The 27586-nt window shown below is 44.2% G+C and overlaps 1 protein-coding gene and 1 long non-coding RNA gene across 3 annotated transcripts in view; both read left to right on the forward strand.

Annotated features, from left to right (window-relative positions):
• The window catches only part of LOC142600431 (uncharacterized), a 761935-nt gene that overhangs the window by 678669 nt on the left and 55680 nt on the right, over positions 1-27586 (forward strand). The gene's annotated exons all lie outside the window — the stretch shown is intronic.
• UBE2QL1 (ubiquitin conjugating enzyme E2 QL1) lies at positions 1857-20046 on the forward strand. Of its 2 annotated transcripts, none has more exons than XM_075744768.1 (2): positions 1857-3610; positions 10999-11367. In XM_075744768.1, the coding sequence occupies exons 1-2, from the start codon at positions 2756-2758 to the stop codon at positions 11086-11088; spliced, it is 945 nt and encodes a 314-aa protein (XP_075600883.1). In that variant the 5' UTR covers positions 1857-2755; the 3' UTR covers positions 11089-11367. The 2 variants fall into 2 exon arrangements, with proteins under 2 accessions (XP_075600883.1, XP_075600882.1); XM_075744767.1 differs by lacking the exon at positions 10999-11367 and adding an exon at positions 18723-20046 and having other exon boundaries at positions 1868-3610.

Consider the following 27586-nt stretch of genomic DNA (forward strand, 5'->3'; position numbering starts at 1 on the left):
TTCAGGCTTTTGCACCAGAGCTGTAACAGCCCCACGACCTATCCCATCATGTTTCTCTGTGCCCTGCTCCAACTGCTAACAAAAGGAACAGATATTTCCTTCTGTGCCTTCGCTTCTCCACCTGCAAGTCCTGCTCGAGTCGTATGCCCATCAAAGGACAGATTGTGACCTGGAAGCATCACGCACCAGGAAATGTCTGCGTGCAGTTTGACTGCGCTCCAGAAATTTCCCAGCTCCATGGGTGGGCCATCAGTAGCTCTGGGGATGCAGCGTGCCTGGCACTCCAGAAGGTTCCTAGGGGAAGGCTTGGACACACTTTCCACTATCTTGTGAACTTAAAGTTCCTCATTCGCTCTGGCAGGGTGGGCTGTAGAGACAGGGAAGGCAGGAGAGGAACAGGAGATGGACAGAACATTCCCAGCCCCTTCAGCCCACCCACGTCACATCCCCCAGGACTTCTGACCTCCTGGGAAACACTCTGTCAACAGCATTTCACATGCAGATCTTCTCAGGGAAGCAAATGTAGCAAACACCTCCTGCAACAGACCCCAGGTATCTGTGCGCAGGGAAGGATCAAAGCAACCCCGAGGATTATCACTCTGACAGGCTTTTGGACTGGGCAAGTCAACGGCATGGAGGGTAGGGGCAAACAAGGACAGCATGGTGGCATCTGTGCTTCCCGGGCCATCACTTACAGTTCGCTCGCAGCTCTTCATCTTCTTTCTGTTCAAAGCAGGCTAATGAGAGATGCACCAGGTACCTGTCACACGTGGGTTTGTTAGTAAGTCTGACATGATGGTCACTGGTGAATGGTCACTTGCTGAATATGGACTTGTTTGTAAGATTAAGTGGTTTAAGTAACAGGAAGAAGAAAGGGGGGAAAAAAACCCCAAAGTTAACTGACCCCAAAATTTTTTTTTGGAGGGAGTCAGTTACTCAGTTTTTGATGAAAACATAGTGCGCCCTGCAGATAGCTTTCAAGAAACCCAGACAGTTTTCTCAGGAGCTCATTACAGAAGCACAGCAGTCTTTTTCCAGCCTAGGCCACTTTTCAAAACCATGGAAGACAGTGGTTTAGGGCACTCCTGGTGAAGGGGGTGTTTGCTTGGGAAAGGTTTTATGGAGTGTAATGCTGTTATATGCACACACAGCCCAGTGCTTTACGTCCTCTCCACAACAGATGGAATCACACTTTGCGCCTTGCCTTCGCTACTTCCCAATTCAAGGCATTTGTTGCTTTTTTTTTTCATTTTTCTCTTCCAGTCTCTGAAGGTAAAGAGGGCTGTGGGGATGGAACTTTTGAGAATTGGCTTTTCCTTCCTGTGCTAGAGTCCCAGGAGGATGGACCTACCTGGTCTAGAGGGGAGCAGGTGTAAGAGGGATGGGATATGCCTATCTGCTGTGCTGAAGGAACAAAGACTCACGTCATTACCAACACAAAAATGAATACACACACACATAAATGTATGCACATATATATAGTTATACCTATTTTTCAATCATGTTTACATATCAGGTTTTGTTGGTATATGCTTTATATGTGTGTGTGTTTAGGTGGGTAGATGTATGCACAGTAAATACACAAACACAGATGCATTTAAATGCAATTATGTCCTTATACATCATCATACATGTGCACTAAACTCTGATGGCATTTAATTTTCTAGCCCTGTGAGCGATGACAGGCGCATACATGTGTGTACGTGTGCAGTACCTACCACCTACCCACCCAGCCGTGGGTCTTTTCCGGGGTGCTGGCTCCCAGCGCCCCATCCCGCCACTAGCGGCGAGGCGAGGCGCGGCCGCCCCTTCCCGCTGTCACCGCCCCCGGCCCGCCTCGCCGGCAGGGCCGCGCCCGCGCTGCCAGGGCCGCCCGCGTTGCCGCAGCGCGGGGCGGAGCGGAGCGGGACGGCGCGGCCGGGCGGCGGCGCTGCGGGACGGGCCCCCGCCGCCTGCCGGCCGCCGCCCCGCCCCCGCCCCGCCGAGGCCCGCAGCGGCGGTGCCGCCAGGCGCGTAGGCAGCGCGGGGTGCGTGGCGCGGCGGGGCGGGCGGCAGGGGCTGCGGCAGGGGTACCCCCAGCGGCCCCTCTCCCCCCTCCGGATCCGCGCGGCTCCCGTCCCCGAGCGGCACCAACAAAGGGCCGGAGCGCGTTCCGCCGCTGCGGGAGGGCGCGGAGGCAGGGGCCGCCGCTGCCGGCCTCTCCCCCCCCTCCCCGGGGGGAGGTGCCCGGCGCAGCGCGGGGACCGGCCCGCCGGGGAGCCGCCGGGGATTGGCTCGGCCGGGTGCGAGCCGAAGGTGTTGGGGGAAGCCATCTGCAGCGCAGGCGATTTCGCCCGCTCTGCGTGGGGGGGAGGGGGGCTCTCCCTTGCGGGTGGTTTGGGGTTTGTTTTTTTTTTCTTCGTCCCCCTTTTTTTTTTCCCCTTTTCACGGGATCATGGCCATGGCAGCGGGGCCGTGATGTCCCCGGGAGCAGCCCCACTGCTGCAATGCTGCCTGCAGCAGCCCTAGCGAGGGGAGGTGTTTGAGCGGCGGCCGGTGGCCGCACATCCTCCCCGCGGCAGCGCCGCCGCCTTTCTCTGCCCGCCGCCCGCGCCCCGTGCGCCCAGACCGGCGGGAGAGGGGCCTCGCCGCCGGCCCAGCGCCGTCCCCTCTGCCCGCGAACAGCAAATCCGCCGAGCCGGACTTTAAATTAATAATAATAATAAAACCCCACCAGCCCCATAAAGGCGAGAGGGAGAGCAGAGCCGCGCACAACATGGCCACTCTGCTGCGGAAAATCGGGCTGATCCGGCTGCACAACCGGGACACGGAGGACCCCAAGCACCACCACCACCACCACCGCAGCAGCAGCAGCCAGCAGGGCTCCTCGCTCAGGGGCAGGGGCAACCAGAAGAACAGCAGCAACAAGCCGCAGCCGCAGGGGCCCCCCGGGGGCGGCGGCGGCGGCTGCAGCAGCAGCAGCAGCAGCGAGAGCAGCCCCGGGGGCCACAAGAACAAGAAGGCGCCGGAGATCGCCAAGCAGCCCCCGCAGCCGCGCTCGGGCGGCGGCAGGGAGAAGCCGCGGGAAGCGACCAGGGAGCCCGGCGCCGGTAAGGAGGCAGCGCAGCGGCCCGGCCCCGGTCCCGGCCCCGGCCCCGGCTCCGGCTCCGGGTGCGGGTCGGGGCCGGCGCCGCTGTTGCCGCTTCCTTCGGGGTCGGGGCCGCTGGCGCCCGCGGGCCGGCAGCAGCACTGCACGCAGGTGCGGACCCGGCGGCTGATGAAGGAGCTCCAGGACATCGCGCGGCTCAGCGACCGCTTCATCTCGGTGGAGCTGGTGGACGAGAGCCTCTTCGACTGGAACGTGAAGCTGCATCAGGTGGACAAGGACTCGGTGCTGTGGCAGGACATGAAGGAGACCAACACGGAGTACATCCTGCTCAACCTCACCTTCCCCGACAACTTCCCCTTCTCGCCGCCCTTCATGAGGGTGCTCAGCCCCCGCCTGGAGAACGGCTATGTCCTCGACGGCGGAGCCATCTGCATGGAGCTGCTCACCCCCCGCGGCTGGTCCAGTGCCTACACTGTGGAGGCCGTCATGAGGCAGTTTGCAGCCAGCTTGGTCAAGGGGCAGGTAGGGGGTCCGTGGGCGTGCGTGGGGGGGTGTGTGTGTGTGTGCGCACACCTGTTTGGATGAGAACCCCAAAGGGCAGCAGGTCAAGCCCCGCCTGTGGCTGACCTTGGCCAGGTGGGGGTAAGAGGTAGCCCCTCAGGACCTGGCGTCACTGGTAGGAAGGAGACAGGGACATGTGTGTTTTGCTCTGAGGTCCCTTCTGAGGCAGGTGCAGTGGAGTTATGGGGCAGCTTGGAGGGGCAAGGAGCAGATGTATCCATCGTGTCCTCCTGCATGTCTTTTGTCCCTATGCTTGGCTCTGCTGCATGTGGCACCGAGATGTCATGCCTGTTGCCCCCGAGGGTCACCTCCCTCGCCCCAAAGCAAAAGGGGCTCTTCAGGCTCCAGTGGGTTTTGGGATTCGAGTCCTCCACCTCCTGCCCTTGACCATCTAGTCGGCCATGCTTGCTGGTCTTCTGCTGCCTCTGGCATAGGGCACGACACTGGAGCTGCTGCCCTCGCGTCTTTGTCTGGTGCTGTCCTGCATATAGCATCCCTTGGGGGAGAAGAGGCAACCCCGGTGCTCCCAGGTTTGGGGCTTGGAGCACAGGGCAGAGGTGTGGCATGGAATCACACCAGGAATTGCTGCCTGAGCTGCCAGCAAAGTTGTACCAGTTTAAAATCTCCCTGCCTGAAAGGAACATGTAATTTCGGGTATGTACTGCAGTTACAGCAGCTAGATGGTTCCTGCCAGCTCTCCTCTCTGGAGGAGGTGCCAGGTTCCCCCGGCAGAGGATCTCGCCTGAGCTGAATCAATGCGTTTTATGCTTTTTTTTTTTTTCTTACTCCCCTGCAGAAAATGCTAGGAAGAGAAGTATTTCATAAGGCGCTTTTAATAAATGGGTAAATACTGCTGGTGAAACTCATAGCCAGACCTTCTTTATGGTTGTTGTAGTGGGCAATATACACATGGCTGTGGCAGGGTGATTTTCCTGTTCACTTCATGAATGCCCTTGAACCCAGGGGACATGCACAGCTCCACATCTATCAGTAAATGATGCTAAGTAACTTCTTAAATTCATATCTTGGCAAGGAGAGGGGGAAAGACTAAAGGAGAGGGGGAAAGACTAAATAATAACATATTTTTCATTTGCTTAAAAATGAGGTAACTCCTGTTTGCCTCTATGGAACTGCTGGCATGAGCAGAAGTAAGGCTTGGTTTCTCTTAAGACAGAAAATTAATTTTGATTATTTAGCAGACTCTTTTGTAAGTGCCTTTTTCTCCTTTTTCACTGTTTGATTTGGGCCTACTGCTCCTTTTAACCAGATAGTATTTTTCTCTGCACTTCATTTGAAGAGGTCAAGTTTCCTAGGTCACCTTGGGATATAAAAAAACATCTACCAGAAAAGAAAGAGCCTTAATTTACATTGAGCCTGGGGTATGTTGAAGTTGTGTAGCTACTCTTACCACATCTCACTATTTGGTAACCCATCTGTTTTTATAGTGATCATATTTCTCATTCTTTTAAACAAGGGTTTAGAAGGACAACACTCAATTCTCACATTTTTTAACAATTCAGCATCTTTCTACAGTATTGAATGTTGAATGTAAACTGGTTAAATTAAGGTTTACTGGGATCATAAAATGGCTCAGTGCAGAAAAGTACTAAATTGTTTTATTAGTAATAAATATTAAGCTATATAATCTCATAATTTTCTTCCATAAACCACTGAAGAGATTTCCAGAAAGTAGTAGTAATTTCCGATAACAGAGGATGTTTATGCATGCATCATTAATAAACACATTTAAAGTGCGAGAGTTTCAGTAATGTTCTTCCAGAAGTTTACGAAGTTAATTACAAAAAAAAGAGAATGTGTGTGGGACAAAATAAAAGGCTGAAATAAACTGCTGCCAGTAACTTAGTAGTTAAATAGGTGTAACATGCATGTTTCAAAGTCTTGGGACATGCCTTCCAAGTGGAAATGTTAAGAGGTAATACTGACAATAAATTTAATTTCTGGGTTACAGAGGTGTAGCCTGTGATGTGTTACCAACCTGTCATCATAGCCAGGCTCCACGTCATGGGAGCCACGTTTCTGTAATCGCACTCCCCTCATTATGTAATCTCAACTCCATTGCATAATAGGGCTCAAAATACGACAGGCGCCCCCCTATCCCCATTTGATTTTTCATTTTACAGGTAATCTACTTTTGACTGGATTTTTTTTTGTTGTTTTTTTTTTTTTTTTTTATGAAAATAGAGCCACTGAAGCATTGAGAGCCAAAGCACTGCATTTCCCTGAGCTGCGGGGCTGGTTTTGGGTAACTCGTGCTGTGATGTGGGTAGGCTTGGTGCCTGCGGGGAGCCGTCCCGAACAAGTAGCGATGGCTTGCACCAGATTAATTATGTAATATCTGTAAGCGGCCTGCACCCTGCAATAGTGTGAAATATTCAGCACGCTTGCTATTAAGCAGAAAGGCTGGAAGGGCAAAGTCCATTCTCCACCGCCTCAAAACGACCCCGCATGAGCAAATGGCGGCAGCCATGAGGCCGAGCGGGAGATGGGGTGCTGCTGGCGCCAGTGGGTAAATGGGGCCTTCCAGAGAAATGTCACTGGTTCGCAGCGCCGTGATTTAGCGTGGAATCATAGTGAATGCTCGAGCCTGTGACGCATCCGAAAGCGCGCCTCGTTGTCGCGGGCACCAGTGCGAGTAGGCAGGACTGAACTTCCTGCCAGCATACGTTCCTCCTTTTGGTAATTTGAGTGATAAAACCAAGGTGGCTGATTTCATTCAACGTTTCTCGTCAGTCCCATTTTGCCGTGCTAACTGTTACGCTGCTGTTCTCTGCCAGTTCTTCGAAAAGAAACGCAGCGCTTCTTGGTCTGTTGTTTTGTCAGAGCTAATAGTAACCTATGAACATACATAACCTTCTTTTTTTGATGAAGTGATCAAAAAGCAGACAAAACTAACATTGCAAATACATTTTTGGGCAGTCAAGGTTCTTGACAAATTCAGATTTTTTTAATGGATTCACAGACCTTTTAGCAGAGTAAAAGAAAAATTGGGAGAAGTCATTCTGACATCTCACAGGTGACACATGTGACTCAGGAGTTACGTCCATGAGGAGGCTTAGGGTGCGGCACAGAAATTACGAGGTAGCACATTTCCATCACTTTCCAGCATTGCTCTTGTATGCAGGGATACCTGGAGCCAGGTCCCCAAACCTGAGCATGTCTCCTAGGGGCTGGATTTTAAGGCAGGGTAGCTGTTTCTCCAGATTTCACCAAACAGGAACCATGTGCCTCAGGTGACCTTGCTTGAGAGATGTCTTACTTTATGGGATGCATACACTTGCTTCCTATCATGAATCTAGTATTGCATTTTTAGATATTTTTTGTCTGGAAAAAAAAATGTTTAAAATGGAAGAGAGACAATTTCAGTTTGAATGAAACAGTTCAATAGTCCCAAACTACGCTTTTCCCCCTGCCCCCCTCCCCCCCCCAACCCCCCCCAGTTTCCTGGGAAAAAAATGTTAATTAACAAACAAGTTGGGGTTTGTTTGGTCGGTTGCTTCAGCTATTCAGCTGAGAAAATCAATTATTCACACAGTTCCAGTCAGTATCTTGAGGGGAATTCTCAGTACATCAAAGGCCTAAGACTGTTTATCTGTCTGGGATCCAGAATCTTATTTTTAAAAACTTGGTATTGTCCTTAACTCAACTGTAGCCTTGGTTTTAAGGGAATAACTTTGTACTTGCTTCCTGCACTGTCAGCTGCTTGCTGGCTCCCGTTGTCATGGGTGGAAGCTTGGCCCTGCCGAACCAGTAGAATGGTAGCTGTGAGCTGCCGCGGAGCTGGGGTGTCAGCCAAGGAGGTGCGGTGATGCTGAGAAAATAATTTAAATACCAGTTGTTTGTTGTCCTGGAGGCAACTGTTCAACGTGCATGTCTAGGCAGAGCCTCCCATGTCTGTCTGTCTATCCAGGCTGTGGAAGTGGCCTGCTGAGCATTACGCCTTCCTAGCAGCACCCTTTAAAACGGTTTATTGAGAATTTACGAGAGAGATTGAAAAATGTGCCTGTTGCTCTCTGCTTCCTGACGATAGTGCTGTTGTCACAATAATACTAATAAATGAAGGAAGGAAGGGGGAACAGTGCGGGTCGTAGGAGAGTGATGAAACAGCAGGAGGTTTGTCCTGGCTCTCCTTTGAAAACATGGCGGATGATATGGTCCCAAATGAAAAGGAGCAGACTTTGTCCAACAGTGGAAGAAGACTTTGCGTCCTCTACTAGACATGTTTCTCACTGGAGGGTAGTGATTTGATGCTGGATTGGTGGAAGTTTGAGAGAAGTCAAAGCTATGTATGCCAATGTCCAAATAATGCATCAGGAATTATTTATTTTTGAGAATGACTAACATAGCTGAACTTGATGCCTTGAGGACTTTGGGCTTAAGCTTGCAGTAGTGTTGACCCATAGCAGCCTTGTCCTCCTTTTTACGAGTCCCTTGTTCTCTCTGTGGAGGCTGGGGACAGGACTGCCAGCCAAAGGCAGCTCTCAGGTAACTGTTGACTCTGCATATTATGTCATGGAAAAAGTTCTTTGTTTCGAGGAAAATACTCCCTTATTCTTCCAGTGAATAGGAGCATAAAAATTTTGTCAAGACAAAATAGGAATGGGGAACCCCTAGTTACGAGTACTCTTGCTGTGGTGGGCTTCTGTATAATGATTTAAATCAAAAACAAAATATAATTTGTAATTAAGATTTCATTTACTATAGGAAAATTTCCTGAATTCAAATAAAAGTTGTCAGTATCTAGTACTTTCATCTCTCATATTGTGGTATTAGAAATACCTCAGTGGAGTCCCGTTAGTTTGCTTCAAGAGGTAGGTGCCTTGTATGACCATTGGACTGATTTATCTTTCCATTTTAAAAAATACGAGTATCCCAGATGATTTCTACCAGATTGAAACAGAAGAAATGGGCTTATTTTTATGAAAAACAGATACAGAAGGTAGCAGTTAATCATAGTCTAAATGACTCCCTCTTCATCCTTTCAAACAAAAGTATGAGTGAGCAGATAGCAGATGGGACTTGCATGGTGTCCAGGAGGTCAGCAGACTCCGGGTCTTTCAAATATGTATAGCAGAAATTAATTGCAAATCCATGCGTTTTCATACTCCAGATGCTGGATTTGAGGACTGTAGCCATGAATAAATCAGCTAATCTCAAAAGCTGCAGAAGTGTATAGAGAACACAGTGGTCTCTGAATTATTTGGAGCCATTGTATCATATTAGGGCTTTAAAAAAATAAAACCAGCTTGCTTTTTGCTTTCAATTAGTTGCCTGAGCAAATGATGCCAATTATCATCAAGGGAAGAAATGTTGCTTTAGGTGCACAGTTGAAAAACACATCAACTCCTATACCAAAATTACAGAGGAGACAAAGAATGTATTATGGGGCTTGTTCCCCATGAAAAGGTAGAAATGCTGGGCCAAAGAGGTAACAAAGAGTATTGTTTAGCTACAGAGGAAAATCAGATATATTTGCCATGTAAGATTTCTTTTTTATTGCAATTGGGAAAGCTAGGATTTTCAAGCTGAAGTTTAAGTGGAGGCATATATATTTGCTGGGACTGATGAATGGGCTGAAAAAAACATTCTTCACGTGTACTCTGATATATTGCTGTTCTGACTATCCACTATTATTATGCAAATATATTCTACTGAGAGGAATGAAGACACAGGGATTCCAACTCATTGAAGTAGGAGGCTGTTTTAATTCTTTTAAAAAGCAGGGGGAACATAATCTCCATTTTACCCCTTCAAAGCATAAAAAGGAAAGTTTTAAAATACTTTCAACTATCATCCTTAGTGTTAAAATAGTCATCAAATAAGTTAAATCACTAAGCTGAAACAAACTGCTTATTTTAAAACATACTTTTATGGCAGGTAGTACTAATTCTTCCTGGCAATACTTGGCTGATCTCCTAAATAAGAATTTAAAGAATTGCCGCTTTGGGTCATAAGAAAATGGAATTCGCTCAAAAGAGTAAGATTCTTCTTCCCTGAAGTATAAAAGAAGTCCTCATTTTCTTCAGTGAAAGTGTTCAGATAGAGAGAATGTAGCAATGTAGAATGTAGAACCGTGTAGCATTTGGGTGTTTTGTCAGATACTTTGTTGAAGAATTGTACTTCTTCAAATGCAGAAAGCCCAGTCCCAAGGGTTCTCTGGGAGGAGTAACTTAAATAACCCACTTTCCATTGTGAGGAAGATTTACTCTTCCTTATACAGGCTAGCCTTGAAAATATGCAGATTTCCTGGCATCTGTGCAATGCCCAAGGATTTCTGTGCATGACCAGAGACTTCCAGATCGAAGATTTGTAACTCCACAGTAATTCTGGTCCTCACATTGTGAGAGTCTTATTGCCAGGCATGATCCGAGGCATGTCCCCCGAGTGAGCATCTGCTGTCGCAACATGGGACGTTGGTTAAGTAACGTGATATTAGCTGCATTGCTTTTTCCCATCTAAGCTCCTCTGGGCTGATGAGAGACAGTGAAGATCTCTGTTCTTCCTTGACATATTCAGTCCTTCACATGCAGTTTCCAGTTCACAAATTATTTCTCCTGTAACTGTCAAAAAAGGTAACGCTGACATTAGGCACGAAGGGAGATGGGAAGATGGAAGGATCGCCAGGTGCAATTACTCTGCAGTTAAACAGGGAGAACTTCGGGGGCTACGGTGATTATGCTGTCTGAATGGCTCAGAATATATGTTAAATTGAATGTGCGCAGGATCCGGTTGTCTCACTTGTAAATGGAATACCAGGTTTCTGTTGAATATCATTGTGTTTTTTGAAAGCGTGTGGCCTGGGGCTTCAGTCCTGCTCCACAGAGTCGTTTCTAGAGGGTACTGAGCACTCCACAGCGTCGGTCTTTAACTCTGGCTGGAAATGGTGGCAATTGAGTAGATCCTGGAAGTTGCAGGACAAGCTGCATGGGAAGGTGATGGTACTGTTACCTAACCCGGCTGACAGTGAAACAAACCAGCACTGCACTGGGAATTGGAAAAGCATAAGCTGGGGAGAAACATAGGTGTGCTTTGTGGAAAATGAGTTTGCGGTCCTTATTGGTCTGCATGAAACAGGTTAGTGGCCTTAAGACATTCAGGTGATTCCTCTTCTGAAACAGGATCAAGGTGCCAGATTTGCACCATTACAGTTAAAAGTCAAACTGAGGAGTGGTACGTCAAGTGCACCTGTCCTCAGCCACACGTGGCAGGTACGTGCCTGCCTTGCGCACGTGCAGAGTCTGTCCTTGGAAAATGTCTTTTTACCTGCGTCACGATTTTGTGGGTGTTGTTAAAATTGATGATCCTCATTCATTTAATCCTTCTCTGCGCAGGCTCTCCAGAACCCCTGGAACTTCTGCAGTGACTCCTTGGTTGAGTTACAAATCAGTCACAATCCCAAATCTGCATTCGAAGATGAGTGAAAATAAACCTGAGGAAGGAAGAATAAGCCTGTGTTATGGAATGGCCTGGAGCTCAGATGCTTCTCATAGCCAGGCTTTATGAGCTGTGGAATGACTAGATATTTCTCCTGTTTCTAGGTTTGTGTCACAAATGGTAACAAACCCCCAGCTGCTAGAAGAAGCGTAGGACTTATTTCTGTAATACACACCCATAACAAAATCTGAAGCGTCACAAAGCAGAGGAAATTGATGATACTAATTTTTTGAATTTTCTATTAATTTCTATAAATATCACATTTTCTATAAATTTGACAAGATTATTTCTAATAAAATATACCTAGTATTGAAGTGTTCTATAATTATTGGGGGGAAAGGATACTTCACAGTTAGAGCGCTTAGGCTGAGGAGAGGTGATCCAAGTTTAGCTTTCAGGTTTTGCCAGTGACTTCAGGTATGGTCATGGGCAAGTCATATACCTTCACTATATTCCTCTTTCCCACCTGTAAAGTACAGATATCCTCTTTCCAAAAGTCATTTGAGGATACATACTGAAAGCACTCAGAAGTGAGGGCTCTGTGAGTAGATGTCCATGTGCATCAGTATGAAACATACCGTAGTGAAGAGATTGACACATTTGCATAAATAGCAGGGGGAAAAGCGCATCGGCTTCTGACTCTAATCTTACCAAATTTGGTCTTAACTCAGTTAAATATCCCCAGGGGTACTGTGCTTTTTCTTCCTGTTTTTGGGTTTGTGTTTGTTTTTTTTTTAGCATAGTGAAACTTTGGGAAATGTGGAGATAGACATTGTTTGGGCTGTAGCTCCTTCGTCTTTAGAACCTGTCATAGAGGGTGGTTTGGTTTGCTTTGCTTTGGTTGGGTTTACACCCGTGGCTGTGTTTAACTTGGGTAACTTCAGGTTCCTGATGTGGACAACCTGTGGGCTGATGCAAAGAGGAGCAGGGAGCCTTTTCATCTGGACTTGCCCTTAGTGACTCTGCTCATACCTGATTCCACAGAAAGGTAGTTCAGGGAGCTCAGCAGAAGACTGACAGAAAAAACGACCTTTCATCATCTAGACTAGGAGGCTCCCATTTGACACCAGAAGACAGCGACTATCTCTTTTGACAGAAGCCCGCCGTGTTGTAAGATGGCACCTTTGCCCCTGGAGGTGCTGGAGGCACCTTCCAAGAACACGGTCAGCTGTCAAAATTTTCTTTTTCTTTTGCCAACACAGAGTTCATCCCACCCGTAAAATGCAGGAAGGGAGTTTCTTAACTCTCATCTGTACTGAAATCATGCCGCTGACTCTGTGCCGGCTTTAGGGAAAGGCGGGGAAGAGCAGGGCAGTGCTCTGTAGCTGTGGAACAGGGATCGGGGCTGTAAGTGTCCATATCGATTAGGAGCTACTTGCACTAGGCTGCACACAGACGAGTGAGTGTTAATTACTCAGCTGGAACTCAGATTTCTTTTTCCTGGACAAAGAACAGTTACACTCCCAGAAGGAGCAATTTATAGGATGCTTTAAAGCTGGAACTTGCTGAGTTTTCACTTCTTTGTATGGATTATTCTTAAAAAGGAGACCAAAAAGGTGTGAAAATACTGCTTCAGAAATTACACATTTGCAGGAAAACATTCAATGTTTAGTTCACTTGTGCTGCAACATTAACAGTATTTGTCTGCATAATTTTCTATACTGCTTTGGTTTAGCTATAGCTAATAATTATATATAGTACAATTTAAAATGTGTGCAGTTTTTGAGACAGGATTAACTGTGCCTCATCAATACCTAAAGGAAAAAAATTGTAAACCATGTACTTGGGAGGAGAGACTGTGTATATTGCACTGTAGCTATGATGTGACACATTGCAGTCATTGCACTGAGAGCATGACAGTAGCTCACTTCAGCATTGCTCTACTTTTGAATGCTTCTCTAAAGCAAGTGGAAATACTTTTCTCAGAAAAGTTGTTTAAATATTATAGAATAAGACCAGTTCAGGCTTAAGCACTGTATTCCTCTGTTAGTTATCAGAAAAGATTTGAATATGTTTGCGTAGGGTGCAGCGTTGAACAGTTGAGGCCCAAAGCCATTAGTTGCTGGCACGTTTGTGGAACACATTATGTACTGGAGACTCATAGTGTGCTCCAGCTTTTAGAAAATCCACAGGTTTTGCATCATCCATGGAGGAGCCTGGCACAACAGACTTGGAAAATGGGTATATCCTTGTAGGTCTCCTCCCTGTCCTTGGAGGGATCACCACAGGTGCAGTGTGTGGCACAGTGATTTCCTACGGTCTTTTGTGTACCTCTCTAAACCTTTGCTTTTTTCTGTCTCCTGACGTTTATCTAGAAGTGGGTAACTAGAGCCTGCTATAGACATCTCTTAAGACATGAAGGGAGAAAATTAAATTATATGCATGCACCCTTTATGCTGGGCTAAATGATGGGCCACATTTAGCCCCATGTGCGGAAGGTCTGTATGATTTGCCCTTGGAAGACCAACCTTGAGTTATTTGCATATCCAGGATTAATGAAAGGAATGCAGGGTTGATGAGTTTGTGTTAAGATCAGTGCTAACCGCATGAAGGCTTGCCTGCTTCTGAGTCGATTAGCTGTGTACTGTTTGGAATGAATACAACTTTTTGTTAACCAGTCCAGGAAAAAAAGTCTGGATGTGCCTGAAGTGTTTGCTGTGTCATCTCAGAGGTGGGTAGCACAGGGGCGTACGCTGTTTCCAGAATAACCTCAGTCCAGTTTGGGCTGATGACTGCGTACAATAAATCTCTGAAAATTTAGGACCTAGTAACACAGAGACTTGCATCAGGAGAGGACTGAGCACAACGTTGAAGGATTGAGGACCAGGCTTTGCAGTGTCACAGCTGCCCTGCGTTGGCAGTTCATTTCCAGGTATCTAAGTTGGACTTAGAGACCTCCACAGGTCCCTTCCAGCCAGCACTTTGGTGATTGTGTGATCCTGTGAAAGGCCGGCCACTGTTACCTAGTCCTGTCCTTCCAGGTAGTGCCAGAAGTGATACGACATGGAAGCACACCTGGCGCTGTGTGCTCTGCCAAAACCGTTGGGTTTTTGTCTGGGACCTGCTATAGTTGGTTTGATGAGATGGATAAGTCCCTTTGTCACTGCCAAAGAAACCCCCTTGAGGCCATCCTGATTCTGGAAATACCAGAAGAAATGTCAGGACTGTTTTTCATGACACACAGGCCAGACGTGGGCAGATACGTGTTTGTAGTGGGATTACAGGGCTGAAGAGCTTCAGGCTTCATATTTGGTATCTCTCTACAGGACTTAACTCTGTCTTCGGGTGGCTCTGTGATGTGGTGTTGTTGGGGAAGAAAAGATGTCGCACATTGCTGATAATGATGCTGAAGGACTTTAAAGAGCTACTAGATGTTGAGTTGAGTATTTCTGAGCGTGCGCTTCGGTGTCACATAGTGTTCTCAAGGGGAGGACGTACTGATGCGTTCATGATTGTGGAAAAACATGGAGGCTACTGCATCATCACTGAGAAGTGGAAAAGCTCCCAGATTTGCCCATGATGGTCTGTAAATGTGGGTGCCAAATCACACGTGAGATTTACCTCAGGTCTTTTGCTGCATATAACTGGAGGGGAGTGGTCCTCAGGTATGGCCAGGGTCCTGAGAAACCTACCCGCAGCAGACTCTGCTCCAGGAGGTCTTTCTCCTAGCAGTTATCAGGGTTATAGACTGGATCCTTATCAGCTGTTTGTTCAAACTCATTATTTTGAGCAAAGAGTAGATGAGTGGCATGGAATTGCTCACTGTGCCACGCAAACTAGGCGCAGTAGGAGCACAAGTGAGTGAGGAGTCTTGAGTGCAGCACATGTCCCTCTGCATTTCAGCATGGCTGTGTAAACCAGTTGGATGCTGTGGCATTACTTTCACCTTTCATATGTTTCTAGCTTGTTAAAATTATATCTTGCTAAGTACATGAAGTCACAGCAGATGGCGAAATCTGAAATGTTCCCTGCAACTCTTTATTTTAATTAGGTTTTCAGTTATCCCTTTATGAAAAGCACTCTGTGAGTGTCTGAAAGTATTGGAAGTATTTAAATAAGCTCCTGGTGCGACTTCTCAGAGCTAAAGTCGACATTAATATCTTTATGAAAGGCTTTCTTGGATTTTCTCTGTTGTTTTTAATCTTTTGTGGAATGTTTTGATCTTGTTCAGATATCGGTTTGATATCTTTTCTTGATTTGGTGCTGGACACGACAAAACATTGGCTGTGCAAATGATCGGTATTCCTTACCACGGCAGTAGCGACGTGCCTGGTTTAGAGATTGGTCACAATGCAGTTGTGCGCAGTTGAGCTATGGCCAGCACTGTATTTGCATACTGTATTTGCCATATTTATCATATTTACAGAATGCAGTAGCTCATAGGCTCCTGACCAGAGTTAAAGTGACTGCATGTTTAAGTAGCAGTCTGAAAATAAACTGTAGTCAGAGCTGGTAACAGTGCCTGCTAAAATGTTTGACACTTTCTTTTATAATTGCATGCAAAATGCCATTTTTTAGTTAAACTTGGGAAGAGTTTTGTGGGAATGGCAAAAAGCTAAAAATTATTAAGACAGTAGGTACCACTCGAATGTAGATTCAAAAGCATCTGTGTTGACTGAAATTCCACCCTTCTTTCTTTTTACCTCAGGCTTACTTGAGGCACCAAAAAGGGAAACTTTCTTGTCCACGAGGTTAAATTTTATCCAAATTATAAACACCTGGCAGGATATCGGTTAATAAGAGACAGTGCTAACCATGCCACCCGTAGTTTCTGTATAAACACAGAAATACATGGACTACAGTGGGGTAGAATTAGCCGGGGTTTGATGACGCAGGTTACATACAACGTGCACATGGTACCAGCATACGTTTTAGAAGTGGCTTTAATGATCCTTTACATTAATGACAAAGAAGTATGAGAATAAACTCAAGGAATGATGCTTATTTCATCTGCTGTGGCTCCAGTAACGTTTTAGATGATGTGATGATATTCACTGTGTTATTGCAACACCAAAGAATTCTTACTTTCCTTGTTTGAAAGCAGTAAGTAGCTAACACTGAACATGAGTGACGGCTGTTCTCAATGTAAAGATACTATTTCTAGGTACAGATTGGTATTAATACGTTGATAAAGCTGGGGAAGACATGCATCATACTGTGCTAGGTGCTATGCACACAATTCAGAAAGGTATCGAAGTCTTAAATGATAAAAAAATCATATTTATAAGACAAGAGATGGCAAATGGACTCCTAATCCAGGAGTAGAGTAAGTTTATATTTACTTTCAAAAGTATCTCATTGATGAGATTTTGAGGACAGCATTTCCTGTGCTTTATCTTTTCCTATGTTTCTTTAAGTATGCTTCCAACAAGAGTGCAGATTAGGAAGAAAATACAAAACATGTTTTGTAACAACAAAAATACTCCTGCAGGATATGTAAGATAATTACTCAATGAAATTTTTAAAATGTTACCCAGTTTTATTTAATTATTTATTTTGTGAAAACTAAAAAGGAACATTTTCTAAGGAAATTTATTAGCAGGGTTAAATCAAGTACCATTCAGATCATCCTTATTTGGGAAATATTAATTGCCAAATTAATATGGGGAGGGGGAATGTGTCTTGCTGTTTAGTCTATCAAGGGATATTTGAAGGTGAAATACGTTGCTAGTCTGTAAATGGCAACTAGGGAGAAAGGCAAGGAAAAGCATTTAAAGGTAAAATAGCTATTTTTGTGAAAACCAAATGGGTATAAATTGGCTATGAATAAATCGAGGTGGGAATTCGAGGCTGTTCCTAATCTTTAGTTAAGATTGGCTCTGAAAGATAAGTCAAACCACACAGAAAAATGACTTATTAAAACAGAAGTAGGAAACAGCTTTTTTATCTTGTGTCCATAGCTTTGTTATACTGAGAGTGGTGCTGAGCACAGAAGTGTATATCTGTGCAATATTGCAACAGCCTTCTAGAACAAAATGGTTTGTCCACGCTGCAGAGTAATCTTTCTCATTTTAGATTGTAAAAGTAACTTTGATACTCCAAGAACAGAGTTTGTTTTCTTGTTTTCTTTTTCTTTTTCCTTTTTCTCCCTCCATGTACCTGATTATTTTCTCAGTATTATTTGTTGTATGCAATTACAAATGACAATTTTCAGTTTAAATTCCAGATTGACAGTAAAATATGGGAGGCAAAAGATGCTGCCTGATGCATCATTTTGAGCAAAAGAATGGAAAAAATGAGAACATACTAACTTAATTCTTAATAATTGTAACACCATAATGGGGTATCTGCACATCAAATACAATTTATTCTAAAGAAGGCTTTCAGTGCAGGCTATCAAACAGTTATTAAAGTGATTAGACTTGGGACTTTAATAAACTTCTATTTTGTGACAAATCCAATAGGCATAAATACTTTGAAGGGTATTATTGCCAGAATAAATCTGCAGCTATATTTCTTTCTTGTGTCTGTTAGTTGGTAATTGACATGGACCAATGTGAAAAATAAGGTAAGCTATTAATAATTCAGTTAATTTCTCTCTTGCAAAACAAGGATTTGAAATTATATACTGTTGTGCATTTAGAGGTAATATTTAATTGCAAAGTAATAAAGATGCAGTATGTTTAAATGTATATATTTTCATTTATTATCAAACTTGTCATGAAAGGGTAATAAACAAATTAGATTTTTTTTTATGTAGGTTGGAAGCAAGTTGGTTTAAGGTGCTCCTGCCTTTAAGAAATGCCAGACCTATTAGTTTCTCACAGGTCAGATTAGAAGAAGAAAAATGGAGTGTGTTTTGTGGGATGGGTGTAGTTTTTAGTGACGCTCTGCATTTGCAGCGGGGTGTGGGGGGTGAGATACGGGCAGCCCTGAGATGTAGCACGCAGAAACTCTCTGCTTTTGTGATGGTTCTCCAGAGTCATCGACTCCGTGATAGTCACACCTTGGACTGCATTACGAGCATGGCTTGAAAATTAGTTTGAAACCTCTTTCCGTCTCCCCAGCCCCGAGCTGGTGCCTTGGCACTGGCTGCAACAGCCTCTTCCGAACCCCTTCCTCTCCTGTGGCTGAACAGGGCCGTGGGGACGCTCCCAAAACCCACTTGCTCCCAGGAGCCGGTGGGAAGCAGCACCCCGCCATGCTGAGGTGCCGTTTCTGTGGCGCGTTGGTGTGCTCCTTGCGGTTCCTGTCTGCTTACCTCTGACCATACGGGGCGGGCACAAGGTGCTGCACGCCAAATAAATACTGTATGGTAGAGTTCACACGCCAAATACCGTATGTTAGAGTTCCCTTCGTCGGTTTGCAGGGCTCCCCGTGCGAGCCGCGCGGTATGGCCGCAGCAGCGGCCGCTGGTTGCTGCATGCAGGGCAGCGTGTCAGCACAGGGGCTCGCTGGGAACAAATAGCCTGGCAGATGTCTTTTTTTTTCTTTTTTTAACTTCACTGCATATCGTTTTTAATGATCTCTAATAATGCATTTATCTGCTCCAGTTTGGGAACTTTGCTTTCTGGTATCTGTAAGCGAATGCCTCTTGGCCTGATGCGTTGAAAAGTTAGGCTGTGGTTTCCAGCTGCCTGTTCACGTGTTTAATGAAGGTTTTCTTTTTTGTTTGGTGCAGGGCCGTATCTGCAGAAAAGCTGGCAAATCAAAAAAGTCATTCAGTCGAAAGGAAGCTGAAGCAACATTTAAGAGTTTGGTGAAGACCCATGAAAAATATGGGTGGGTCACCCCGCCCGTCTCTGATGGCTGATGTTAGCAACCTGCACTTGACAAAAATGCTGAACAAAAGTACTGTGACATCTCCTCAGTGCTGTACACCGCCCATCCTTTTCTACTTCAGCTTCAGTTACATACCATGAATGTCAAGGAGACATCTAAGTTATTTATGAACAGATGTGTTTACAGAGAGAGAGAAGAAAAAAAAAATGCTGTGTAGGATTATATTTCAAGACTGGAGAATGGTCATCATTGAAGTCACTTGAGCGGATGCTGAGATTGCGTCATTTGCCCCCATACAGCCCACATTGTCTTCAGCTTCTTTCCATGACAGCAGCACCAAACAGCAGTACTGGAAAGTCTATCCATTACTGCTCAGTTCATTTAAATGTAAATGAAACAGTTAATATTTAATAGGGAAGCAGTGCATTGCAGGTACATGTTTGCTGTGCTGTTTATCTTTGTGTCCTAGCAGGTCAACATAACTTGAAGATTTGTCTTTATGTGGAACTGTGGTCTGCTGTGACTAAATTTAGACCTCATTTGTGCTCTATATATGACCTTTAATTCATAAATGAAACCAGAATTAAAATGCTGAAAGGTCCTAGTGTTGAAAAGTGGAATCACCCAACCGATTACAATGTGCTATCTATGCTGATATTGTGATGTGCTGTTCAGAAATAAACCAGTGCAGTTAGCTGAAGGTTAGGTGGTTTTTTTAAACACATCCACGCCAGGGCTTGGAGTGGTTGGTGGTAGCAGAACCATTATTATCCTGCCGGTACCTTCTGCAGTAGCATGTGGCCTGTCAGTTCTTCAAAATGGCAAAACAAACGAATGGAAATGGACAAAGCAACCTTAAAAAATTATCATCTGCTTAATTTTAAAATGATATGCCAGTAACAGAGTAAAAATTTTCAAGGTGAATGGAACATGGTTTGTAAGATGATTTGCATGACTGGAATTTTCTTTTTTATTTTCACTCAATAGACATTGTATGTACTTAGAGCCCAGTATCTGAGAAAACCCACTGATGTATATAAATGTCCTATTATTTAATCATTAAGATTTAAGTTTTCTGGTAAACAATTTGAAAAAAACTTTCTAAGGGACTCCATAAAAGCTGAAGGTAATGTTTAGAATGGTATAAGGAAAACATTAAACAATGTGGATTCCGAATGGAAAATCGTATTGGACACATGCTGAATAAAATCACCAGTATCGTTTCTGTTGCCTCAGGAATTCAATCATTTTGACCAACCTTTGTATTCAAAGTAATAGGTTTTCTACTGTGAAATTATATCTGTTGTGGCGATATTTTAATTGAAAGCAGAACAGTATCGATTGTAAGACTAATTTGGAGGGGGGGGGAAGGTCTCTGTGTGAAAACACTTCCCGTTCTATGACTAACACAAGACCAAATCAAAATGGTTGACCAGTTTCTGTTTGTATTACAGCAACAGTGGACACTGTACCGAGAGTTTTGGGGCTTGGAGTTCGTTTTAAAACTACAAACAGTGGAGAAGAACAAAAGAGTAATGAAGGACAAAGGAGTTTGAACACAGGCAGGGAAGCAGCACAGCAGATATTTGTGCAAAAACACTCCTCAGTTTATCTATAAATGCTTTGCCAGTGTGGCTGTTCGTCAGCTAGACAGGGAGAAAAATAATTAAAGCCTTCACCAAAATGGTTGCACAGGTCAGAGCCACTCGGTTTTGTGGATGCGGCTGGTTTCTTACACTTCTCATCTCTACCAGCTGCCTATTCTCTTTCTCCTCTAACCATTTGTGGTACCCACCTGGTGTGCCTTATCTCAGTTATAAATGGAAATGCTTCGTACCACAAATCTGCACCGATCTTGCTGTGATTTATCTCACCCTGCTTTATACTTGGAGATGATGCTATGATCAATGTATATATACTTTTCCCCTCAAACTGTGTATCAGTTTTGTGCATCCTGCAGCACTCTTTTGAGTGAGGAATAACATTTCAAGTAACTTATTTACACAGTTTTATAAATATTTTCTTGCTATCCTTTATGAAAGAGGAAACTAGTATGTTTAGATAGGCATAAAATAATTTGCAATCTCTAGTGGGACTCCCTGAGAACATACAGAGGGATCTAGCACTGGAAAGCATAAGGTTTGTTATTTCCCTTTGGAAAAGCTCTTCCCTCATCAGCACAGTAAAATCATGTTAAAAGCAGTGTGAAGGTGTGGTAAGTCTTGGGGGGGGATTATTTCTTTCTCTGCTGTTTTTTAACCTGCCTCTTTTTTCTGTCAGTGGGTTATTTTAAATCTTCCTGAGAACCATATCTTTAATATTTAATTAAAGGGTTAGCTAAAAGGAACGTAGTGGGTGGATTGCTACCACTTCCCTCAAACCTACTTATTATGTGTCGTCTTAAGTGTGCTTTAAATAGTTATAGCAAACATCATCGCTAAAAATCACAGTTACTTTCTAGCTGTAGGAGGTTCTCTGTATCACTCAGAGTCTTGGAGCAGTAGGAGAGGTAAATCAAAAAATCTGGAGTGCTTTGAAGCTGTGGCAGAAGGGGAGCAGAGCGCGTGTGATAAGCCGCAGCAACAAATCGTGCGAGGAAGAAAGAAGGAAAAGTACGCTGCATGAACTAGGGCACGATGAAGTTCCTGCCGCACCAAAAATAAGTCTGTTCCTATTGAAGAGACGGCTTATAGCAGGAGCAGCCTGTGCTGGGGGAGATGCAGGAAAAAGGGGACAGCAGGGAGCACGGAAGCATTGTGCTTCTGACCAGGGAGGAAGGGAGATGGCTGGGGATGTAGTTATTAAGAGATTTAGAAAGAGGGTTGATCTATTTGAGGGAAAATTAGTTCATGGGTTTTGTCTAGCTGTAGGCTGGACAGGTTCTGCTTTCTCTGCAACAGACGAGACTAAAAAAAAGGCAAATGAGAAAAGTGGGAAAGGAAAGGTGTGTGAGAGGAAGGAAGAGAGCAAGACCTGAGAAAGAGAGGTATGGGCTGGGGAGGGTATAATTGGGCAGCTAAAACACAGGATAAAAAAAGCCTGATGATGGAAAGATATAAAACAAGGGATCAAAGGAGAACAGCACAGCACAGTACCAGAAAAAGCAACAAGGAGGGCTGAAGGACAGCAGTTTAGATAGGACGTACTGCAGGATCTGGTTGCAGAGCTGCTCCAGGTGCCTTTCTGTTGAGGGAGCTTCAGTGAAAAAGGTCCTATAACGTCCTTTTTGTTTGTATCCTAAGTAAAGTCATATGTACTTCCTCCTTGTTCTGTCCTCTTTCTGGCAGCAGAGAAGGATGTTAAGATTTGGAGCTGTGGTGTGGAACTCAAATCAGGCCATCGCCTCACTTCTGTGACTGAGAAATAAAACCAGGTGTCATTCCCAGATCTTAAGCAGGCCAAAAATCAAAATAGATTGGCCAGTCATCTGCTTTGTCAAAATTCCTCAATATCAAAGAAGTGAGAGGATTTTTTTTTGCAGACAGTAAGCATCAATATTCCCTCTTTATCCAGTCAAAAATCTCCGTAGGACTTCTTGTAAAGGTCCTCCAGCTCTCATAGACCCATTTTATCAGAAATATTATTTTCCATCTGCTGTCCGCAGAACAGATGATTAATTTGAAACTAGCATCTGGGGAGGTGTGAAATTGTATTAGGAAGTTACTTCCTGGCTTTTTTAGATTATGTCCATTTGGAGGACTTTTGAGTCTGAAAAAGCTACCCAACTGAGTAGCATTGAATGCAGAAAGCTAATGATACAGGAAGAAAGCTCTCTCTGTATACCTGAACACTGAAAGATCTCTACAAAGAACAGAGCTGATAATTTCTATTTCTGTGTCATTAGAAATTAGTCCTAAAAGTTCAACAATCTAAAACTCAGCAAAGACCTCTTGAACTTGCCTTGTTTTCTCTCCTAAAGGCAGCGTGTCTCCTTCATTCCAGTCTAAACTCCAGTTCCAAGTCCAAAGAAAAATAATACTTATGGTCTGTTTATTTAGTGCTATGACAGTGTATTATATACTCACTTTATTCTCCTTGTCCAAAGTGGTTCATAAGAACGGAGCTTCTTGTATAAATAGCAGGGTTGGGACAAAGCCCTTCTAGTATAACAAATGCATGTGATATGACTGTGTAATATATATACTTTTAGAAAACTCATTTAGAAAGACATTCAAGTCACAGCTGCCAAACAGCGATCACTTTGATGGCCAGTGCTGTGATGTGTATGTACTTGCCATTCCACAAGAACTTGCAATAGAGAGAAATCTATTCTTGATAGGCTGGCTTTATAGAGAAAATACTGTAGAACTAACTGGCATTTGGGATTTAAATCTTAGAGTTTTCTTTGCCACATTTTACTCTTCCCCCCCCCCCAAGATTTTCAGGCACAGACATGGATCCACTGTGTCTTCATTTTACACTAGCATTGTGGCCAGCGTGGTTATTGACATGATTCCAACGAGGCGGTCGATTATGAACACACTTCTTGTTGATGAAGTTTTTAGAGAACTGTCTTCCAGCTGAATGCCTGGGTGTGGAGCTGGGCTGATGTACCAAGGATTTTCTTTTTAGTGTTACATGGGCAGATGTGATGCATGCTTAGGCATCTGAAAGCTTAGCTGAAATTACATGGGGAAGCATTTGCATAGAGTCAGTGTGGAAGGTTTGTCTTTTCCATGAAGAAGGTAACTTCTGGTGAAGAAGGCTCCTCTCAGACTGTACTATGAACTTTACAAACAGAATTAAGCAGGCCAACCTGCTGGTACAATATACTTTTCCAGTTACGTATCCCCTCCCTGACAAGCTCTGACCTATATTAAGTAATCTGCTACAGACATCACATTTCAGAAGATGACAGTTGGTAGAGATGCTGAAGAAAAACTGGGTATGTATCTCCTCCAGCCTTTCCAGTGCATTCAAGGGGTTGCAATTAAATAGTTAATTGGGGATGCAGCCCCAATAACAAGAGAGACCATGAGGGCTGTGCACACGCACTAAGAGCGTGCACTCCCCTGCAAAGTGCCAGCTGTGGGAAGCTGGGGGCAACAAGGCTCTGAGCTTACCTAGGCAATAGGCATCCTGTCTTGTATTCACATACCCACCTTGCAAATACTTTACAAACATGTATATTACTTGGACTGAGTCAAAGGGTTCAGTACATCTCTGACCTGAGTTCAGATTTGCAGAGCAGATGGGTTACTAAATATGCACTGGAGGTTTTCGTGTAAGTTAGTGACACATTTAAAGTTTTACTTTGCTTGCTCGGAAGAATAAAGTGGCTGTCAAACTAGGTCTGAGGACAAATAGTTTGAAAGTGAGTCACCTGCTATTATCACTATTATCAGCACAGCTGCACTGGAGACATGGTTTCGTTTGTACATCAAAGGGTAGAGGTGAGGTACTGCAGCAAAGGCAGACAGTAGGACATTGCAAGAAGTTACAGAGACAGTTTGCCTCTCTGTTGCCCTCCCCCCATGTTACTGACTACTTAATTGTACCCTCTTGAATGTACATTGCTCTGCTTTGTAAATTTTACCTCCCTTTATATCACTTCAAAGTTTTACTGATATGCTAAGGAAACCTTAAAACAAGTCATGTAAATTTACATTTAAAGCCTGCATTTCTATCTAGAAGCATGCAAATGCTATGCTGACACCTGTCAAATTTCACCAACAGCTTCCTCACACTAGTAAGTCTTGGACAAATCAGTGATGACGGTATTTAACACAGAAATAGAAACTGTGTGATTTGGATGTTTCACTTAGTCTTTTCCCTGATTGCTTTGTCTTTCAGTTTGATTGACCGGACCAGAACGTCAAGCTAACAGCAGTGAAACTGTCATAGTGTTGTTTATTTATAACAATTCCTTTTGTTCATGCTGCTAAATAAGGTGGCAATAAATATTCATTGCAGTTGTGTTTCACCAAATGAGAATTCAGAGATAACTCCTCACACTCTGAAAACTTAGCATTTTATACTTAGTGCTTGCCACAACACTTAGCATTCATTTTCTTTTGCTGTCAAATATTCTTGTGTTTTCTTATTCAGTGACCTCATGTGTTTTAAATTATTTGTGGTTTACTAACAGAAATATTTGAAGTATGTTCCAGGTCCTCTTGGCAAAATCAGTGAAATGTAACTGAACCAAATCTAATTGTCTGTGTGATTTAGAGGAGTTCTTCATTTGCCATTTGAATTAACAAGATCCATAGGCTTTTACTAAAGATTCCCCTTCTGAAGTTCCTCAACAAAATCAAGACTTCAGCACAAAATCCATGCTGACATGGTTTGGCTTGCATCTTGGGAATGAAAGCAGACCATCCTTAAGAGAAATTTAAACCTTTTCTTCATTTATGCCAGCATTATTTAGTTTGAGTATGTGTGATAACAACACAAACACAGGTAATGCCTTATAATGGATGAGATTGTTCTTATTATTTAATTATTACACAAATATAATTTTATAATGTATTAATAGAATTTATTATAATCCCACCAAATTGGGAGGAGTGATCGATGCCCTGGAAGGCAGGGCTCGCATTCAGAGGGACCTGGACAAGATGAGGGAATGGGCCAACAGGAACTTCATGAAGTTTGGCAATGGTGGGTGCTGAGCCTTGTACTTCGGATGGAGCCACCCAATTCATCAGTGCAGGCTGGAGGCTATCTGGCTAGCTTGCAGCTCTGCAGGAAAGGGCTTGGGGGGCCCGGGTGGACAGCAGATGTACAAGGGATCAACAGTGTGCCCTTGTCTCAATGAAGCCTAGCCACATACTGGGCAGCACTGGCAAAAGCATAGTCAACTGGTCAATGAAAGTGATTTTTTTCCTCTATTCATCACTTGTGAGTTGACATCTGGAGTACTGCCCCCCCCAGAACATGGCACTTTTTGACAAATTGGAGGAAATCCAGTGGAGGGGCACCAAGACGGTTAGGGGTCTGGAGCCTGTGATGTGCAGGAAGAGGCTGAGAGAGCAGGTTCTGCTCAGCCTGGAAAGAGAAGGGTGAGAGGGGGCTGAGTGCAGTCTTTCACTACATAGAAAGGGATTACAGAGAAGATGGAGCCATACTCTTCTCTGAGATCAAGAGCCAAAGAGCAAGAGGCAGCAGACACAAGTTGCAGCAAGCAAAAGTCCCAAGTGGATGGAGTGAAGAACCTCTTCATCATGCAAGCAGGCAAGCACTAGAGTAAGTTGCCCAGAAATAATGGAATCTCCATCGTGGGAGATTTTTGGGACTCAACTTGATAATGTCCTGAGTAACCTGATCCAGCTTTGAAGTTACCCCTGCTTGAAGGGGGTTTGGACTACAGATCTGCATAGGTCTCTTTCAAACAAAATGTTTTTATTATTCTATTATATTGTTTATTTTATAAATTTTACTATTCAGAGGTATGAGGGAAACAAATTTCATGGCCAAAAATTTCCATAAAGCTGCTAACCTCCAGGAAGGGCCAGCTGATCATGACTTCATACATAGAATAAAGTACCCTCTTTCAAGCCCAAGCACCTTATGGTCTAATTTAACTGCATGGATGTATATGTATAAAGTGCCAACACCTATTGAAGGTGTCACTAATTAGCATATCCACACTAAAATTTTTGCACACATACACCAGCTACCAGTCCATTGTTACAAATATTTTCCATGTAAGTAGGTGTTTTGAGAGAACTTTTAATTCTGTCTTCCCTGAAGAACTTTAAGCTTAACAGGTTTTTTATGTTGTGTGTTTTCCTGCAATGCACGATTGAAAAGTACTTCTCTCAATAGAGAGAATAGGAAGGAAATCACGTAAAACAAGCCTGGAGCTTACAGTTGGGATCTTCTGCAGGAAAATTCTCTTAATTCTGGAAAGCAAGTTACTGTGATTGAAGTTGTCTCGCATTGCAAGGCTTTCATGATTTGCTAAGGTGAGCTATTCTTGAATTCCTAGGGTCAAAGCCCCTGTTCTCAAACTTGCCCAGGTTTTATCTGCACCCTCTAAACTTTCTGCAAATTAATGTCTGAGGCAGAAAGGATTTTGGTGGCATTTCTGACAGGGACTTTCACCTGGAATATCATCACTGTACAGCTCGTCTGCTTGTGTTTGGTGTCCCCATTCTGCTGCACAATAGATCCCAGTCTGGTCGATACACCTAGTGCCCCTGTCCGTCTCGTAGAGTCAAAGAGACTGTAAGGACCTGGGTTCGTCTTTCCTTCCCTGCTCCCTGGGATGCTTTGCATCGCTGTTCCCAGCTAGGAAAGCTTTCTGTGACTGCACTTATTTTGACCCCATTTCTGAGAGAAAGTTGTGTTGTCAAGTACCCCTCCCTCACAAGCACAGTCAGAGCACTTGGAAAAACAAAGGGATCGAACAAAGGACTAATGTATTCAAAGTGACTGGCCCCAGAGCACAGCTGTTAACATTGCAACAGTGAATAGGGGTGTGATTCAGCTACGGCGCAAAGTGGAGTAATACTGGAAGTGCAGTTGATTTCAATGTCAAGCATCGCAAGAGCAGTTTTGCTGCTTTCAGCGAGCGCAAGTGATGCAAGTGATGCCCAGCCTTTTCACGGGGGCTCTTGCAAACAAAGTGTACCTGCGTTGAGTTGCCTGTCACCTCTCCTCCGTCACCAAACAGAAAAAAAATCTGACTCTCGGCCTTATCTTCTAAGCAGCTACTCTACAGGCACTCAGTTATTCCTAATGGTTTTTTAAAATATTTTTATTTGTATTTCTATATTTTGTATTTACATATATATGTATATATAATATATATTCAGG

This window comes from Balearica regulorum, chromosome 2 (genome assembly GCF_011004875.1).
Source record: "Balearica regulorum gibbericeps isolate bBalReg1 chromosome 2, bBalReg1.pri, whole genome shotgun sequence".
NCBI classification, from domain to species: Eukaryota; Metazoa; Chordata; class Aves; order Gruiformes; family Gruidae; genus Balearica; species Balearica regulorum.